The sequence below is a fragment of the Mustela lutreola genome, chromosome 8 (assembly GCF_030435805.1).
Source record: "Mustela lutreola isolate mMusLut2 chromosome 8, mMusLut2.pri, whole genome shotgun sequence".
NCBI lineage: Eukaryota > Metazoa > Chordata > Mammalia > Carnivora > Mustelidae > Mustela > Mustela lutreola.
This window is the reverse complement of record NC_081297.1, coordinates 40,977,141-40,995,522: the sequence shown is the minus strand read 5'-3', so window position 1 is coordinate 40,995,522 and position 18,382 is coordinate 40,977,141. Positions and strand designations below refer to the sequence as shown.

Here is an 18,382-nt window from a genome sequence, read left to right as displayed (position 1 = left end):
CATTTGCACCCCAATGTTTATAGCAACAATGTCCACAATAGCCAAACTATGGAAAGAGCCGAGATTCCATTGACAGATGAATAGATAAGGAAGAGAGAGAGATCTATCTATCAATTTAAATTAAAAAAAATTCACTATACCAAAAACTAATGATGTGCTATATATTGGCTAACTGAACACAATGAGAAATTTAAATTGAAAAAATAAAAAATAAAAACTGAGGCCTAATAATATAATAGCTCCTATATAACATGCTTTCTTTACCTATTCAGTACATATGTGTTTCATAAGATTCTCATTTTCTATTCTTTGAGTTTTCCTTATTTCTATTTGTATACTATGAAGTATACAAATTTCATAATGAAATATCTTTCCAAAAAATTATTTAGATACAATGTAGTTTACATATACTGTATTATTAGTTTCAGGGGTAGAATTTAGTAATTGGTAAGTTGCATATAACACCCAGTGTGCATTATAAGTGCCCTCCTTAATGCCCACCACCCAATTACCCCTTCCTCCATCCCACCTCTCCTCCAGCACCCCTCCATTTGTTTCCTGGAATTAAGTGTCTCTTAAGGTTGGCTCCCTATTTTCATCTTATTTTAATTTTCTTTCCTTTCCCTTATGTTCATCTGGAAGGAATTAGAGGGTATTATGCTAAGCAAAATAAGTCAGGGAAAGACAATGCCTTATGATTTCACTTGTATGTGGCATTTAATAAGAAACAAAACAGATGAAATAACATCTTGAAATTTTCAACTAATGAATCATCAAATGTTCTATCAAAAACTAATGATATACTATACCCTGGGTAATTGAATTAATTAATTAATTAAAAAAGATTTTATCCATTTATCTGACAGAGACACAGAAAGAGAGGGAACATAAGCAGGCAGAGTGTGAGAGGGAGAAGCAGTCTTCCTGCTGAGCAGGCAGCCCGATGGGGAGCTCAATGCCAGGACCTGGAACTATGACCTGAGCTGAAGGCAAATGCTTAATGAGTGAGCCACCCAGGTGCCCCAGCTAATTGAATTTAAATAAAAATTTTTTTCCACTTAAGAAGACATTGTGATTGAAAATCTTGAATATATACCAAAATAGCAAAGACTTATACAGCGAATTCCCATGTCCATCAAGCAGTTTAAACGTTATCAAAACCCATGACCAATCTAGCTTTACCAACATCCTCACCCTCTTCTTTCTCCAACCCCCTACTGGATTATTCTGAAGCAAGTCCCAGACTCTGCTCTTTCATTTGAAGTATTTCATTATGTCTTCCTAAAGACTAAGCTCTCTTTCTCTAGATGTGACCAATTCTATCTCATAATTTCTTTTTTATCATTTAAATTTTAAATTTTAATTCCAGTTTAGTTACCATACAGTATTATATTATATATTATACATATAATTGCATAATATATATATTATATATATAAAATATTATATATTATACATATAATTGCATAATATATATATGTATATATATAAAATCCAGGTGTATGATATAGTGATTTAACAATTCTATACTTTACTCAGTGCTCATGGTGATACGTGTACTCTTTTTTTAAAGGTTTTATTTATTTGACAGAGAGAGAGCACAAGCAGGGGAGCGGGAGAGGGAGAAGCAGACTCCTCACTGAACAGGGAGCCCCATGTGGGGCTAGATCCCAGAACCTTGGGATCATAACCCAAGCTGAAGGCAGTCACTTAACCAACTGAGCCACCCAGGAGCCCCAAGTGTACTCTTAAAAAATTTTTTTTTGATAAGAGTATTCTTAATCCTCATCACTTCTTTCAACCATTTCCCACCTACCCACCTACCAACCCACCCAAACCATATGTTTGTTCTCCATGGTTAAGAGTTCATTTCTTGGTTTGTCTCTCTCCTTTTTTTTTTCTTTGTTCGTTTGTTTTGTTTCTTAAATTCCACAAATCATTTTTATTATTTTATTTTTATTTTTTCAATGTTTGAGAATTCATTGTTTATGTACCACACCCAGTGCTTCATGCAATATGTGCCCTCCTTAATATGCACCACCAGGCTCACCCACCCTCCTCTCTAAAAGCCTCAGTTTGTTCCATATGAGTAAAATCATGTGGTATTTGGCATTCTCTGACTGACTTATTTCACTTAGCATTATACTCTCTTGCTCTATCCATATTGTTGCAAATGGCAAAATTTCATTCTTTTTTTTTTTTTTTTTTTTAAAGATTTTGTTTATTTATTTGACCAACAGATCACAAGCAGTCAGAGAGGCAGGCAGAGAGAGAGAAGGGAGGAAGCAGGCTCCCTGCTGAGCAGAGAGCCCGACGTGGGGCTTGATCCCAGGACCCTGGGATCATGACCCGAGCTGAAGGCAGAGGCTTTAACCCACTGAGCCACCCAGGCGCCCCCAAAATTTCATTCTTTTAATGGCTGAGTAATATTACATTGTGTGTGTATATCACATCTTTATCCATTCATCAATTGATGGATACTTGGGCTGTTTCTATATCTTGGCTATTGTAAATAATGTTGCTATAATCATCAGGGGGCATATACCCCTTTGAATTAGTGTTTTGTATTTTTTGGGTCTATACCCAGTAATGTGATTATCAGATTGTAGAGTAGCTCCATTTTAACTTTTGGGGGGAATCTCCATACTGTTTTCCACAGTGGCTGTAACAGTTTTCACTCCCACCAACAGTGCATCTCATAATTTCATAATATCATTGATGCCCAGCCAATATTTAGATTTGTTTGCTTTTTCAATTTTTATTTATTTATTTATTTGAGGGAGGAAGAGAGAGTGAGAGAGACAGCATGAGCAGAGGGAAGGGAAGAGGGAGAGAGAATCTCAAGCAGACTCCCTGATGAGCACAGAGAAGACATGGGGCTCTTTCAAGACCCTGAGATCATAACCTGAGCCAAAATCAGTAGTCAGGCATTCAACCAACTGAGCCACCCAGGCACTTCATAACCAATTATTTTTGAAAAAAATGATTTTTTTTCCCAGTGTCAAAACTCCCAGTGGTTTTTTCCCTTTTTAAAAATTTTTAAATTTTTTATTATTATTTTTATTATGTTATGTTAGCCATCATACTGTACGTAGTTTTTGATGTAGTGTTCCAAGATTCATTGTTTACATATAAGACCCATGCAATATGTGCTCTCCTTAGTACCCATCACTGGGTTGCTCAATCCCCAAGCCCTTCCCTTCTGTAATCTCAGCTGGTTTCTGGTGTCCAGAGTCTCTCATGGTTTGTCTCTTTCCCTGATTTCTTCCCATTCAGTTTCCCCTTTCTTCCCCTGTGGCCCTCCATGCTATTCCTTATGTTCCACTTATGAATGGAACCATAAGATAATTTTCTTTCTCTGCTTGACTTATTTCACTTAACATAATCCCCTCCAGCTCCATCCATTCAGTGCAAATAGGGGGTATTCATCCTTTCTGATGGCTGAGTAATATTCCATTGTATATATGAAATACATCATCTTTATCCATTCATCTGTTGAAGGGCATCTCAGCTCCTTTCACAGTTTGGCTATTGTGGACATTGCTGCTATGAACATTGGGGTGCATGTGCCCCTTCTTTTCACTATGTCTGTATCTTTGGAGTAAATACCTAGTAGTTCAATTGCTGGGTCATAGGGTAGCTCTTTTTTTTTTTTTTTAAGATTTTATTTATTTATTTGACAGAGTGAGATCACAAGTAGGCAGAGAGGCAGGCAGAGAGAGAGAGAGGAGGAAGCAGGCTCCCTGCTGAGCAGAGAGCCCGATGCGGGACTCGATCCCAGGATCCTGAGATCATGACCTGAGCCGAAGGCAGCGGCTCAACCCACTGAGCCACCCAGGCGCCCCGGTAGCTCTATTTTTAACATCTTGAGGAATCTTTATACTGTTTTTCAGAGTGGCTGTACTAAGCATGCATTCTCATCAACAGTGTAAAAGGGTCCCCTTTTCTCCACATCCTTGCCCACACTTTTTTCCTGTCTTGTTGATTTTTCCCATTCTATCTGGTGTAAAGTGATATCTCAGTGTAGTTTAGATTTGTATTTCCCTGATGGCTAGTGATGTTGAATACTTTTTCATGTTTCTGTTAGCCATTTGTATGCCTTCTTTGGAGAAGCGTATGTTCATGTCTTCTGTCTATTTTTGACTGGATTATTTGTTTTTTTTTCGATGTTGAGTTTGAGAAGTTCTTTATAGATCTTGGATACCAGCCCTTCATGCCATTTGCAAATATTTATGTCATTTTCAAATATCTTCTCCCATTCCTGGATTGCCTCTTAGTTTTGTTGACTGTTTCCTTTACTGTGCAGAAGATTTTTTGCTTGATGAAGTCCCCAAAGTTCATTTTTGCCTTTGTTTTCCTTGCCTCGGGATGTGTCTGCAAGAAGTTGCAGAAGAAGTTGGCTGCAGCCAAGGTCAAAGAGGTTGCTGCCGGTGTTCTTCTCTAGGATTTTAATGGATTCCTGTCCCAAATTAGGTCTTTCTTCCACCTTGAGTTCATCTTTGCATATGGTTTAAGAGAATGGTCCAGTTTCATTCTTCTGCATGTGACTGTCTAATGTTCCCGGCACCATTTATGGAAGAGACTGTCTTTTTTTCCATTGGATATTCTTTCCTGCTTTGTTGAAGATTAGTTGACTATAGAGATGAGGGTTCATTTCTGGGATCTCTATTCTGTGCCATTGGTCTATGTGTTTGTTTTTGTGCCCATACCATGCTGTCTTGTATATCAGCTTTGTAAGACAGTTTGAAGTCGGTCATCGTGATGCCACCAGCTTTGGCTTTCTTTTTCAACATTCCTCTGGGTATTCAGGGTCTTTTCTGGTTCCATACAAATTTAAGAATTATTTGTTCCTGATCTGTGAAAAATGTCAATGGTATTTTAATAGGAAATACCCTGAAAGTGTAGATTATTCTAGGTAGCACAGACCTTTTCACAATGTTTATTTTTCCAGTCCATGAGCACGGACTGTTTTTCCAACTTTTTGTGTCTTGCTCAATTTCTCTAAGTATTCGGTAGTTTCTAGAATTTAGATCCTTTACCTCCTTGGTTAGATTTATTCCCAGGTATTTCATGATTTTGTGTGCTATTGTAAGTGGAATCAATTCCCTAATTCCTCTTTTGTTCATTCACTTTGTTAGTGTATATAAATGCAGTTGATTTCCGTACAATAGGTTTGTATACTGCCACATTGCTGAATTGCTGTATTAGTTCTAGTAATTTAGGGGTGTTTTGGATTTTCCACAAAAAGTATCATGTCACCTGTGAATAGAGAGAGTTTGACTTCTTTGCCAATTTGAGTGCCTTTTATTTCTTTTTATTATCTGATTGCTGAGGCTAAGACTTCTAGTACTGTGTTGAACAAAAGTGGTGACAGTGGCCCTCCCTGTCGTATTTCTGACCTTAAGGGAAAAGGTCTCAGGTTTTTCTCCATTGAGAATGATGTGTGCAGTGGCCTTTTAATAGATGGCTTTATGATGTTGAGGTATGTTCCCTCTATCTCTGTATTTTTAAGAGGTTTCATCGGGAAAGGATATTGTATTTTGTGAAATGCGTTTTCTGCATCAGTTGAGAGGATAATATGGTTCTTGTCTCTTCTTTTGTTAATATGATCTATTCCATTGATTGATTTGTGAATGTTGAACCACCCTTGCATGCCAGGAATAAATCCCACCAGATCATGGTGAATAATCCTTTTCATGTGCTGTTGGATCCTATTGGATTGATCTTCAGTATTTTTGCATCCATGTTCATCGGGGATATTGGTCTATAATTCTCTTTTTTGATGGGGTCTTTGTCTGGTTTTGGGATCAGGGTAATACAGGCCTCATAGAGCAAGTTTGGAAGTCTTCTTCCCATTTCTATTTTTTTGGAACAGCCTCACTAGAATAGGTATGATTTCTTCTTTAAATGTTTGGTAGAATTCCCCTGGGAATCCATTTGGCTCTGGACTCTCACTTTTTGGAAGGTTTTTGATTACTATTTCAATTTCCTTGCTGATTATTGCTCTGTTTAGATTGTCTATGTCTTCCTGTTTCACTCTTGGTAGTTTATAAGTTTCCAGGAATGCATCCATTCCTTCCAGATTGCCTAGTTTGTTGGCATAAAACTGCTGATAGTAAGTCTAATAATTCTCTCTATTTCCTTGGTATTGGTCATTATTTCTCACCTTTCATTCATGATTTTATTAATTTGGGTCCTTTCTCTTTTCTTTAGATTAAGTCTGGCCTGACATTTATCAATTTTCTTAATTCTTTCATAGAATCAGCTTCTAGTTTCATTGATCTGTTCTGCTCTTCTAGTTTCTATTTCTCTGATTTCTGCTCTATATTATTTCTCTTCTCCTGCTTGGCTTAGGCTTTATTTACTGTTCCTTTACCATATCCTTTCTGTGTGACTAACCAGAATTTAAATAAAAACTTAAAAAAAATAAAATTTTAATTCTTTTTTAAAAAAAGATTTTATTTATTTACATGAGCAAGAGAGAGAAAGCACGAGCAGGGGGAGGGGCAGAGAGAGAAGCAGGCTTCCCACTAAGCAGGGAGCCTGACACAGGGCTCGATCCCAGGACCCCTGGATCATGACCTGAACCAAAGACAGACACTTAACCAACTGAGCCACCTAGGTGCCTCTAAAGTTCTAATTCTTGACTTGATCTTTATAACCACATATCTTGTGACTTCCCAGCATCCTCCATGCCTCCCATTTCCTCAACATGCTCTGTTGTGCTGTGCTGCCAAGTCTTTGGAATGTGGGGGCCTATTTAAGTATACCCCCTACTTAGAATTTGTCTGCTAGTCTTGTTTATCCTTCAAGATCAATTCAAGGCATGTCTTCTCTGGGGAGCTTTTTCTCAGATGATTATTTCTTCTCCTTTTTTGGTGCATGGCATTATAATTGTGGCTTAATTAATCATGAGATTTTTTAGTTCAAAGACTATTTTCTAGCCCCCTTGAAGTACTAGTGCCTGCAATGTGATGAAATAATGTTTCTTTATTCTAGACTACAGTTAGAAAAGGAGGCATGATGGGTGAATAATTTTGTACCTTATGTCCTGCCAGCTTGGAAGACAGTATGAGCTCTTTGCTGTGATTGCCCACATGGGGGCAGCTGACTTTGGTCATTACTGTGCCTATATCCAGAATTCTGTGGATGGAAAATGGTTCTGCTTCAACGATTCCAATGTTTCTTGGGTGAGAACATTGTCCAAAATTTCCTCTTGTCCTGGATTAGCCACCTGTAATAAATTTTGACCGAACTAGATGGGTCCTCAAGGTCAACACACACTGTGGACTAGTTCTCTCTTTGTGTAGGGCCTTTAAAAAGTCCTTTTCTTTATAAAAAGCTTTTTAAAGTTCAAGTACAGTTGCACAATGTTACCTTTTCCAGATGTACAAGATGGTGATTCAACAAGTTCATACATTATGCTGTGCTTACTGCAAGTGTAGCTACCATCTGTCACTGTACAATGCTATCACAGTATCACTGACAATATTTCTTATGCTGTACCTTTTTCTTTTTAAGAAAAGAGAGAGAGATAAGAAGAGAGAGCAAGTGGGTGGGGCAGAGGGAGAGAATCCCAAGCAGGCTCTGCACAGAGCGCTTATGTGGGGCTTGACCTCATGACCCTGAGAATATGACATGAGCTGAAATCAAGAGTCAAATGCTAAACTGACTGAGAAACACAGGTGCCCTATACTGTGCCTTTTATTCCTGTGACTTACTCATTCCATAACTGGAAGCCTGTATCTTCCGCTCCCCTTTACCTCTCTTGCCCATCCCTGCCTCTCCCTTGGCAACCATCGGTTTGTTCTATTTATAGGTCTGTTTCTGCTTAAAATCCTTTTCTGCATGAAGTACCCATTCGGTATATAGCCCTCTGAGAGTTAACTTAGCTCAATGTCTAGGTTTTTGGTGTCTTCATGCTTTGTGGGAGACTTAAGAAAAGTAAGAAGAGTTAGATATATGTAAGTTAGAACCAAGCACAATCAAGTTTAAATAGAGGGAACAGGGTACTAAAAGTGCCTTCGTAAACATGGCGTCCTATCACTGAATGATCCAGGCCTTGAGAGGTACCTAAGGGTGGGTTTGTCTGGATGAGTGAGGGGGATACAATGTAGCACCCCTTACTCTCTGGGTGCTTAACATATGCTAGCTGGATGATTCACTTCATCTCTTTATGTACTTCCAGGTATCCTGGGAAGACATCCAGTGTACTTATGGAAATCATAACTACCGCTGGTAAGAGAAGTGTTTGAGTGATGGAAACCAAATGAGTTTATGCAGGGTTCTTTTACTGTATGAAACCTATGGATTTAGCTTCCACTTGTATTTGGATAACTCCCCAGTGACTCTTCAGCCTCATCTCTCATTACATCTCACCGTACCATGCATTTTTCACAATTTAGATGCCAATAATACTAAAGTATAACTAGCTCGCCAGCATCATATCCTCCAATGGCTTGCACTTGCAGTTCCTGGTCTGTTTTTCCCTCTCCTAATTTATTATTGGGGCAAACACCCACTTATCCTTTAATATCTCTGCTCATGGCTTTTCTTACACTGTAAAGCATTCACTGATTGATGCTGGATTTGTAGGGTTTTCTCATATGCTTGTCCTGCAGTTTTAGTATATGTCCTTTATAACAAGGACCACCCTGTTTGTAACTGTTTGTATGTATAACTTTATTTTATATTAGACCATGAAATATTTGGGATTAAGGATCTTTCTTCTCTTTTTCTTTGGCCAATATAGTGGCTTGCATTTAGTAAATAGCTATAAATGTATTTTTGAAAACCCAATGACTACAGAGGGGCAGCTAGAGAAAAAAAGCTGGATTAAGTTTTTTTTTTTTTTAAGATTCTTAAAATTTATTTGAGAGAGAGAGCACAAGCATGGAGAGTAGTTGGCAGAGGGAGAAACAGACTCTCCACTGAACAGGAAGCCCGATGCAGGGCTTGATCCCAGGACACTGGGATCATGACCTGAGCTGAAGGCAGACACTTAACTGACTGAGCCATCCAGGTGCCACAGGATGAAGATTTTATTATTTTTCATCTTTTTAAAAATTATGTTCAGTTAGCCACTACATAGTACTTCATTAGTTTTTGATGTAGTGTTCAGTGATTCACTAGTTGCATATAACACCCATTGCTCATCACAACATGTGCCCTCCTTAATATCCACCATCCAGCTGCCCCATACCTTACCCCTCTTCCCTCTGAAACCCTCAGATTGTTTCCCAGAGTCCAGAGTCACTAATGATTTTCTCTCTCTCTGATCTCTCCCCCTTCAGTTTTCCTTCCCTTTCCCTATGGTTCTCAGTGCTATTCCATATGTTCCACATCTGACTGAAACCATATATTTATATATTTATATTTTATAATATATAATTTATATATATTCATATACAATATAATATATTTTATATTTTATGTTATTTATATATTATATAATTGACTTTCTTTGCTTGACTTATTTCACTTAGCATAATCCCCTCCAGTTGCATCCATGTCAATACAAAAGGTGTGTATTTATCCTTTTTGATGGCTGAATAATATTCCATAGTATATATGAACCACATCTTCTTTTTATTTATTTATTTGTCTTTAATTTCAGTGTTCCAGAATTCATTGTTTATGCACCACACCAAGTGCTCCATGCAGTATGTGCCCTCCATAATACCCACCACCAGGCTCTCCCAACCTTCTACTCCTCTCCCCTCCAAAACCCTTTATTTCTCAGAGTCCACAATATCTCATGGTTCATCTCCCTCTCCCATTTCTCCCAATTCACTTTTCCTTTCCTTCTCCTAATGTCCTCCATGTTATTCTCTATGATCTACAGGTAAGTGAAACCATATGATAATTGACTCTCTCTGCTTGACTTATCTCACTTAGCATAATCTCTTCTAGTCCCATCTATGTTAATACAAAAGTTGGGTATTCATCCTTTCTGATGGAGGCATAATACTCCATAGTATATATGGACCATATCTTCTTTATCCACTCATCTGTTGAAGGGCATCTTGATTTTTTCCACAGTTTGGTGACTGACCATTGCTGCTGTGATCACTGGGGTACAGATGGCCCTTCTTTTCATTACATCTGTATCTTTGTGGTAAATACCCAGTAGCGTAATTGCAGGATCATATGGTAGCTCTATATTTAATTTCTTAAGGAATCTCCACACTGTTTTCCAAAGTGGTTGCACCAACTTGCATTCCAACCAACAGTGTAAGAGATGAACCACATCTTCTTTATCCACTCAACTGTTGAAGGGCATCACAGTTCCTTCCGCATACTGTGGACATTGCTGCTATGAACACTGGGGTGCAGATGCTCCTTCTTTTCACGGTGTCTGTATCTTTGGGGTAAATACCTAGTAGTTTAATTGCTTGGTCGGAGGGTAGCTCTATTTTTAACATCTTGAAGAGCCTCCATACTGTTTTCCAGAGTTACTGTACTAGCTTGCATTCCCACCAACAGTGTAAGAGAGTTCCCCTTTCTCCACATCCTTGCCAACATTTGTTGTTTCCTGCCTTGTTGATTTTTGCCATTCTAACTGGTGTAAGATGGTTATCTCAGTGTGGTTTTGATTTGAATTTCCCTGATGGCTAGTGATGTTGAATGTTTTTCATGTGTCTGTTAGCCATTTGTATGTCTTCTTTGGAGAAACATCTGTTCATATATTCTGTCTAGTTTTTGACTGGATTATTTGGTTTTTGGGTGTTAAGTTTGAGAAGTTCTTTATAGATCTTGAATACTAGCCCTTTATCTGTAATGTCATTTGAAAACATCGTCTCCCATTCTTTGGGTTGCATCTTTGTTTTGTTGACTGTTTCCTTTGCTGTGCAGAAGCTTTTTATCCTGAAGAAGTCCCAAAAGTTCATTTTTGCCTTTGTTTTCTTTGCCTCTGGGGATGTGTCTGCAAGAAGTTACTGCAGCCGAGGTCAAAGATGTTGAGTCTGTGTTCTCTTCTAGGATTTTGGTGGATTCCTGTCTCATGTTAGATCTTCCACACACATTGAGTTTATCTTTGCATATGATGTAAGAGAATGGTCCAGTTTCATTCTTCTGCATGTTACTGTCCAGTGTTCCTGGCACCATTTATGGAAGAGACTTTTTTTCCCCCATTGGGTATTTGTTCCTGCTTTGTCAAAAATTTGTTGACCACAGACATAAGGGTCCTTTTCTAGGTTCTCTATTCTGTTCCATTGGTCTATGTGTCTGTTTTTGTGCCAATAAAATATTGTCTTGATGATTACAGCTTTGTAAGATAGCTTGAAATCAAGCCTGTGATGCCACCAGCTTTGGTTTTCTTTTTCAACATTCCTCTGGCTATTCAGGGTCTTTTCTGGTTCCATACCCATTTTAGGATTATTTGTTTTCACTCTGTGAGAAATGCTGGTGGCATTTTGATAGGATTTGCACTGAATGGATGGATTTCTCTGGGTAGCATATACATTTTAACAGTATTTGTTTTTCCAGTCTGTGAGCACAGAACATTTTTCCATGTCTTTGTTTCTTCCTTAATTTCATTCATAAGTGTTCTATAGTTTTCGTAGTACAAATCTTTTACCTCTTTGGTTAGGTTTTTCCTAGGTATCTTATCTGGATTTGGTGCAATTGGAAATGGGATAGATTCCTTGGTTTCCTTTTCTGCTGCCTCATTACTACTGTACAAAATTGCAGTCAACTTTTGTGCATTGTTTTTTTTTTTTTTTTTTTTTAAATTCTGCTACTTTGCTGAATTCCCATATCAGTTCTAGCAGTTTTTTGGTGGAATCTTTAGGGCTTTTCACATACAGTATTCTGCCATCTGTGAAGAGTGAAAGTTTGACTTCTTTAGTGTTTTGGATGCCTTTTATTTGTTTTTTTGTTGTCTGATAGCTGATGCTAGAACTTTGAGTATTATGTTGAAAAACAGTGGTGATAGTGGACATCTCTGTCATATTCCTGACCACGGGGGAAAAGCTCTTAGTTTTTTCCTCTTTGAGGATGATGGTCAATGTGGGCTCTTTACAGATGGCTTTTATTTTTTTTATATATATAATTAAAAAATTTTTTTAAGAAACATATAATATATTATTAGCCCCAGAGGTATAGGTCTGTGAATTGCCATACAGATGGCTTTTATGATATTGAGGTCTGTTCTCTCTATCCCTACACTGTGAAGTTTTAATTTTAATACAGAAATGATACTGTATTTTGTCAGATGCGTTTTCTGCATCAATTGAGAGATTTATATCATTCTTTTCCTTTCTTTTATTAATGTGGTGTATCAACTGACTGATTTGCAGATATTGAACCACCCTTGCAGCCCAGGAATAAATCCCACTTGGTCCTGGTGAATAATCCTTTGAACGTACTGTTGGATCCTATTGGCTAGTATCTTGGTGAGAATTTTTGCATCCATGTTCATCAGGGATATTGGTCTGTAATTCTCCTTTTTGATGGGGTCTTTGGTTTGGGGATCAAGGTAATGCTGGCCTCTTATAGTGAGTTTGGAAGTTTTCTTACATTTCCATTTTTTGAAACAGAAGAATAATGATTTCTTCTTTAAGTGTTTGGTAGAATTCACCTGGGAAGCCATCCAGCCCCAGACTCTTGTTATTTGGGAAGTTTTTTCATTATTGCATTAGTTTCCTTGCTCGTTATGGGTCCGATCTTGTTTTTTTTATTTCTTCCTGTTTCAGTTTTGTTAATTTATATGTTTCTAGGAATGCATCCTTTTCTTCCAGATTGCCTAATTTGTTGGCATATCATTGCTCTGTATTCTCAAAATTGTATTTATTTTGTGTTGGTTGTGATCTCTTTCATTCATGATTTTATTAATTTGGGGCCTCTCTCATTTTCTCTCTCTCTCTCCCTCTCTCTTTTGATAAGTCTGGCTATGGGTTTGTCAATCTTATTAATCCTTTTAAAGAACCAGTTCCTGATTTCACTTATCTGTTTTACTGTTTTGTTTTTTTAAAATTTCTGTATCTTTTTTTTTTTTTTTTTTTTGGCAGTAACACACAACAAGATTTATTGGGTGTGGCTCAAACAGGATTGCTTGTGAGGGGAAGACCCTCACAGCATGAGACCATCCAGAGGCTTACAGCTTGGGAACTACTCTCAGAAGGGGAGGGGACAAGGGAACTCAGGGGGGGTGGCAAGAACATTGGAAAGGGGGCTTGCATTGCATGTCTGGGTTGTATCATTGATTTCTGCTCTCATCTTTATTACTTCTCTTCTCCAGCTGGTTTTAGACTTAGTTTTGCAGTTCTTTCTCTAGCTTCTTTAGGTGTACATTTAGCATATATATGTGAGACTTTTCTTGTTTCTTGAGAAAGGTCTGTATTGCTATGTACTTTTCTCTAGGACTGTCTTTGGTACATCCCAAAGATTTGAGCAGTTGTATTTTCATTTTCATTTGTTTCCATGAATTTTTAAAAATTCTTCTTTAATTTTCTGATTGACCCATTAATAATCTTTAGTAGGATACTCTTTAACCTCCATGTACTGTGTGCCTTCCAAATTTTCTGGAGTTCAAGTTTTAAAGCACTGTGGTCTGAAAATATGAAGGGAATAATCCAAGTCTTTTGTACTGGTTGAAACCTGATTTGTGAACCAATATGTGATCTCTTCTGGAGAATGTTCCAGAATGTGTATTCTGTTGCTTGAGGATGGAATGCTCTCTATATATCAGTGACATCCAAATGGTCCAGTGTGTCATTCAAATCCCTTTTTTTTCTGGTTGATCTTTTGCTTAGATGATATGCCCATTATTGTGAGTGGGGTGTTAAAGTCCCATATTATTATTATTATTATTTTTCTTTAATTTTGTTATTAATTGGCTGCTCCAAGCTGGGGGCATAAATATTTACAGTTGCTAGATCTTCTTGTTAGATATACCCTTTGATTATGATATAGTGTCCTTCTTCATCACTTATTATGTCTTTGGTCTAAAATCTAGTTTGATACGAGGATGACTACTCCAGCTTTTTTGGATTTCCATTAGCATGATGAATGGCTCTCCACTTCCTCACTTATTTAAATTTTTAAATTTTTTATAATTTATTTAATTTTTCAGTGTTCTGAAATTTATTGTTTAATGTACTACACCCAGTGCTCCATGTAGTATGTCCCCTCCTTAATACCTACCACCAGGCTCATCCATCCCCCTACCCCATCCCCTCTAAAACCCTCAGTTTGTTTCTCAGAGTCCACAGTCTCTCCTGGTTCATCTCCCCCTCCAGTTTCCCCCAATTCCCTTTTCCCTTCCTTCTCCTAATGTCCCCCATGTTATTTCTTATGTTCCACAAGTAAGTGAAACCATATAATTGACTTTCTCTGATTGACTTATTTCACTCAACATAATCTCCTCCAGTCCCATCCATGTTGATACAAAAGTTGGGTATTCATCCATTTTGATGGAGGCATAATATTCCATTGTATTTATGTACCACATCTTCTTTATCCATTTGTCCATTGAAGGGTATCTTGGCTCTTTCTATAGTTTGGCAATTGTGGCCATTGCTGCTATGAACATTGGGGTACAGATGGCCCTTCTTTTCACTACATCTGTATCTTTGTGGTAAATACCCAGTAGTGCAATTGCTGGGTCATAGGGCAGATGTATTTTTAATTTTTTGAGGAATCTCCACACTGTTTTCCAAAGTGGCTGCACCAATTTGCATCCCCACCAACAGTGGAAGAAGGTTCCCCTTTCTTTACATCCTCTCCAACATTTGTTGTTTCCTGTCTTGTTAATTTTGGCCATTCTAACTGGTGTAAGGTGGTATCTCAGTGTGGTTTTTATTTGAATTTCCCTGATGGTACTTAAAAAAAAAAAGATTTTTATTCATTTATTTGACAGAGAGAGAGAGAGAGAACAAGAACACAAACTGGGGGAGTGGGAGAGGGAGAAGCAGGCTTCCTGCTGAGCCGGGAGCCTGATGTAGGGCTCGATCCCAGGACGCTGGGATCATGACCTGATCCGAAGGCAGATGCTTAATGACTGAGCCACCCCGGTGGCCCTCCACTTTTTCACTTTCAATTTGGAGGTGTTTTGGGGTCTAAACTTTGTCTTTAATAGACAGCATTTTGATGGGTCTTGTGTTTTTTTTCTTTCTGATTCCCCATGTCTTTTGATTGGAGCATTTATTTAGTCTATTTACATTGGGAATAATTATTGAAAGATATGAAGTTAGTGCCATTGTATTACCTATAAAGTTGCTGTTTCTCTAGATTATCTTTCCTTTCTGGTGTATGTTACTTTTGGGCTCTCTCTTTGCTTAAATTATTCCCTTTAATGTTTCTTGCAGGGCTGGTTTAGTGATTCTTTTGGTTTTTGTTTGTCCTGGCTCTTTTTTTTTTTTTTTTTTTTTGTCCAGACTCTTTATCACTTCTTCCACTCTGAATGACTTGCTGGATAAAGTATTCTTGGCTGCATATTTTTCCCCTTTAGCATGTTGAATGTATCATTCCAGTCCTTTCTGGCCTGCCGGATCTATGGATAGGTCTGCTGCCAGCCTTATGTTTCTACCCTTGTAGATTAAGCATCTGTTGTCTTAAGCTGCATTCAGGGTTTTCTGTTTGTCTCTGAAAATTGCAAGCTTCATTATTATATATTAAGATGTTGACTTATTTTTGTTGATTTTTGAGGGGAATTCTCTGTGTCTCCTGGACTTGAATGCCTGTTTCCTTTCAAGTTAGGGAAGTTCTCCTCTATATTTTGCTCAAGTAAACCTTCTTCCTCCTTTCTGTCTCTTTTTCCTCTGGCACCCCAATTATTGTAGTATTGTTTTTCTCTGTGGTGTCACTTATCTCTTGAATTCTTCCCTGTGATCCAATAGTTGTTTATCTCTCTTTTTTTCAGCTTTTTTGTTCTCCATAATTTTGTCTTTATCACTGACTCTCTCTTCTGCCTCATTTATCCTAGCAGTTAGAGCCTCCATTTTGCATTGCATCTCAGTAATACCTTTTTTTATTTCAATCTGATTAGATTTTAATTCTTTTGTTTCTCCAGAAAGAGATTTTCTGATATCTTCTTTGCTTTTTTCAAGACCCATAGTATCTTTATTACCATTCTAGTTCTGTTTTATTATCAGATTCTGATTCTGACATCTTACTTATATCCACATTGATTAAATCCCTGGCAGTAAGTACTGTCTATTGTTCTCTTTTTTGGTTGAGTTCTTCTGCATTGTCATATGTCCACAGAATAGATGAAAGAGACCAGAAAAGGTAAAAATAGCAACAGTGACTCTAGGAAGATATACACTAAACAAATTGGAAGAAATTAGAAACCAGAAAAGAGAAAAGAAAAAGGAAACATTTTTTTCATGTGTTTGTTAGCCATGTGTGTATCTTCTTTGGAGAAGTGTCTGTTCATGTCTGCTGCCCATTTTCTGATGTAATTGTCTGTTTTTTGAGTGTTGAGTTTGAGGAGTTCTTTATAGATTTTCCCAGCACCATTTATTGAAGAGACTTTCTTTTTTCCACCGGTTTTTTTGTTTTTTGCTTTGTTGAAGATTATTTGACTATAGAGTTGTGGGTCTATATCTGGGCTCTCTTAAGGAGGGCACCTATTGCCCTGAGTGTGGTGCATAAATAATGAATCTTGGAACACTGAAAAAATAAAATTAAAAAAATAAAAATAATAAAAGAAACAATAAAATTAAACAGAAGGTGAACAGAACAGAATAATAAACTAGATCCTGGGTATATTTTGGTCTGTTCGTCAGAAGAAACTAGGTCCCAAAGTTGTAAAGAAAGAAAAAAAAATATATATACACAAATAAAAATGAATATAATGAAAGCAGTCAAAAATGATAAATATATATGATGTAACTGTAAAAATATCAATTAAAAAGGACCTAGAAAAAGAGTTAATAAAATAAGAAATTAGGTAAAAAGGAAAAAATTTAAAACTGAAAAACTAAAGAATCATGAGAAAAACCCATGAATTCTAAATACTGTTTTTCCTAGCACTGACTTGATTCAACAACCAGAAACTTTTCTGATGCTTGTCCTATCATGAATTAGTAATGTGTCAATTAACTATGAATGTTTCATTTCTGTTATGCTGTTGCATTTTTTTCTTCTAGGAGAGAAACTGCTTATCTTCTGGTTTACATGAAGACTGAGTCCTAATGGATGTACCCTAAAACTTCAGAGACTGACGGAATTTCATTTTCCTCTCTATCCCTGGATCTGTTGACTCTTCCATGAAATTTTGCAGTGAGAAGAAGCCTCATCTTCAAATTGTGTAAATTGTTTATAATAAGGGGTAATTTAACAGTAACTTTGCAGGGGTCTTGATCAGTCAGAATAGATACTTCCACCTCTAGACCTTTGGCCATATGGCTGGGGAAGAGAGTGCTCCTTGCTGTGGAAGATATTAATTTTTTAGTTAGGGTAGTGTGGGAGCCCAGATGCTCCTACGGGAGGAGAAACCAGGCCTACAATGGCAGTGGGAGGCATTCAGCGGGTAAGGGGCAATGTTAGGGAGGTATTTCAGTATTTTACAGCTACTGTGACAGTACTGGTATGTACTGGTAGAATATGATTTTTGTTTATAATTTGAAACTATTTTAGGGGCGCCTGGGTGGCTCAGTGGGTTAAAGCCTCTGTCTTCAGCTCAGGTCATGATCCCAGGGCTCTCTGCTCAGCAGGGAGCCTGCTTCCTCCTCTCTCTCTGCCTGCCTCTCTGCCTACTTGTGATCTCTGTCTGTCAAATAAATAAATAAAATCTTAAAAAAAAAACAATCTACCTTTAAAGCTATTTTAGAACACATATCAATTCTATAAAAGTCAAATGTTTTGTCACTGCTATTCATTTATGTGACAAATACATACTGATCACCTACTCTCCTTAAAATAGCGTGCTAGGCACCATAGTGAATAAAGTTCTTTTTCTCAAAAGGAGTTTGCAGTTTAATTCCGGGGCGGGGGGTGATTAATATACATTAAATACAAAGGGTTTGTGCTTCAGGAGTTGAAGGACAGTGAAATACTTCTATTGTGGGGCCACGGGAAAAGCCATGAAGCTGGAAAGGGGGTTAGGATGGAGGATAGTTCATGTATATGGGTAAGCATACACAATGACATGGCTGAAAAAGGCAAGGCTCAAGGTTCAAAGATTATCCACAAACCTGGCTTCCCTCTACCAAGGAAGCATTGGAGACTGATAAGCCTAGGTGGTAGGTGATGCTCAGAACATAGTAGGGCTTGAACTGCTAAGAAGTTTGGATTCAATTTAATAGGTAATGAAACATTGAAGGGTTTTAGAAAGGAAAGGAATATTTAGTGGTAAAATATTTTTTGGTAAAATGAATCTGCTAGAGACTGGCAACAGGAATTAGAGACAGAGATGGTAGTGTAAATGCTAAAGTCT

General features: G+C 37.5%; 1 protein-coding gene across 7 annotated transcripts in view; it reads left to right on the top strand.

The window, feature by feature from the left end:
* Nucleotides 1–17,910, top strand: part of USP18 (ubiquitin specific peptidase 18) — a 59,980-nt gene extending 42,070 nt beyond the window's left edge. For 3 of the 7 annotated variants that reach the window (XM_059184295.1, XM_059184293.1, XM_059184289.1), the window contains 4 exons: nt 7,059–7,190; nt 8,189–8,238; nt 9,486–9,523; nt 17,094–17,910. In XM_059184295.1, coding sequence (XP_059040278.1) covers nt 7,059–7,190; nt 8,189–8,238; nt 9,486–9,523; nt 17,094–17,125 — 252 coding nt within the window. In that variant the 3' untranslated portion in view covers nt 17,126–17,910. The remainder of the gene's footprint in view (nt 1–7,058; nt 7,191–8,188; nt 8,239–9,485; nt 9,524–17,093) is intronic. The other 4 variants (XM_059184291.1, XM_059184290.1, XM_059184292.1 and 1 more) reach the window with 4 other exon arrangements.
* Nucleotides 17,911–18,382: the final 472 nt, after the last annotated feature.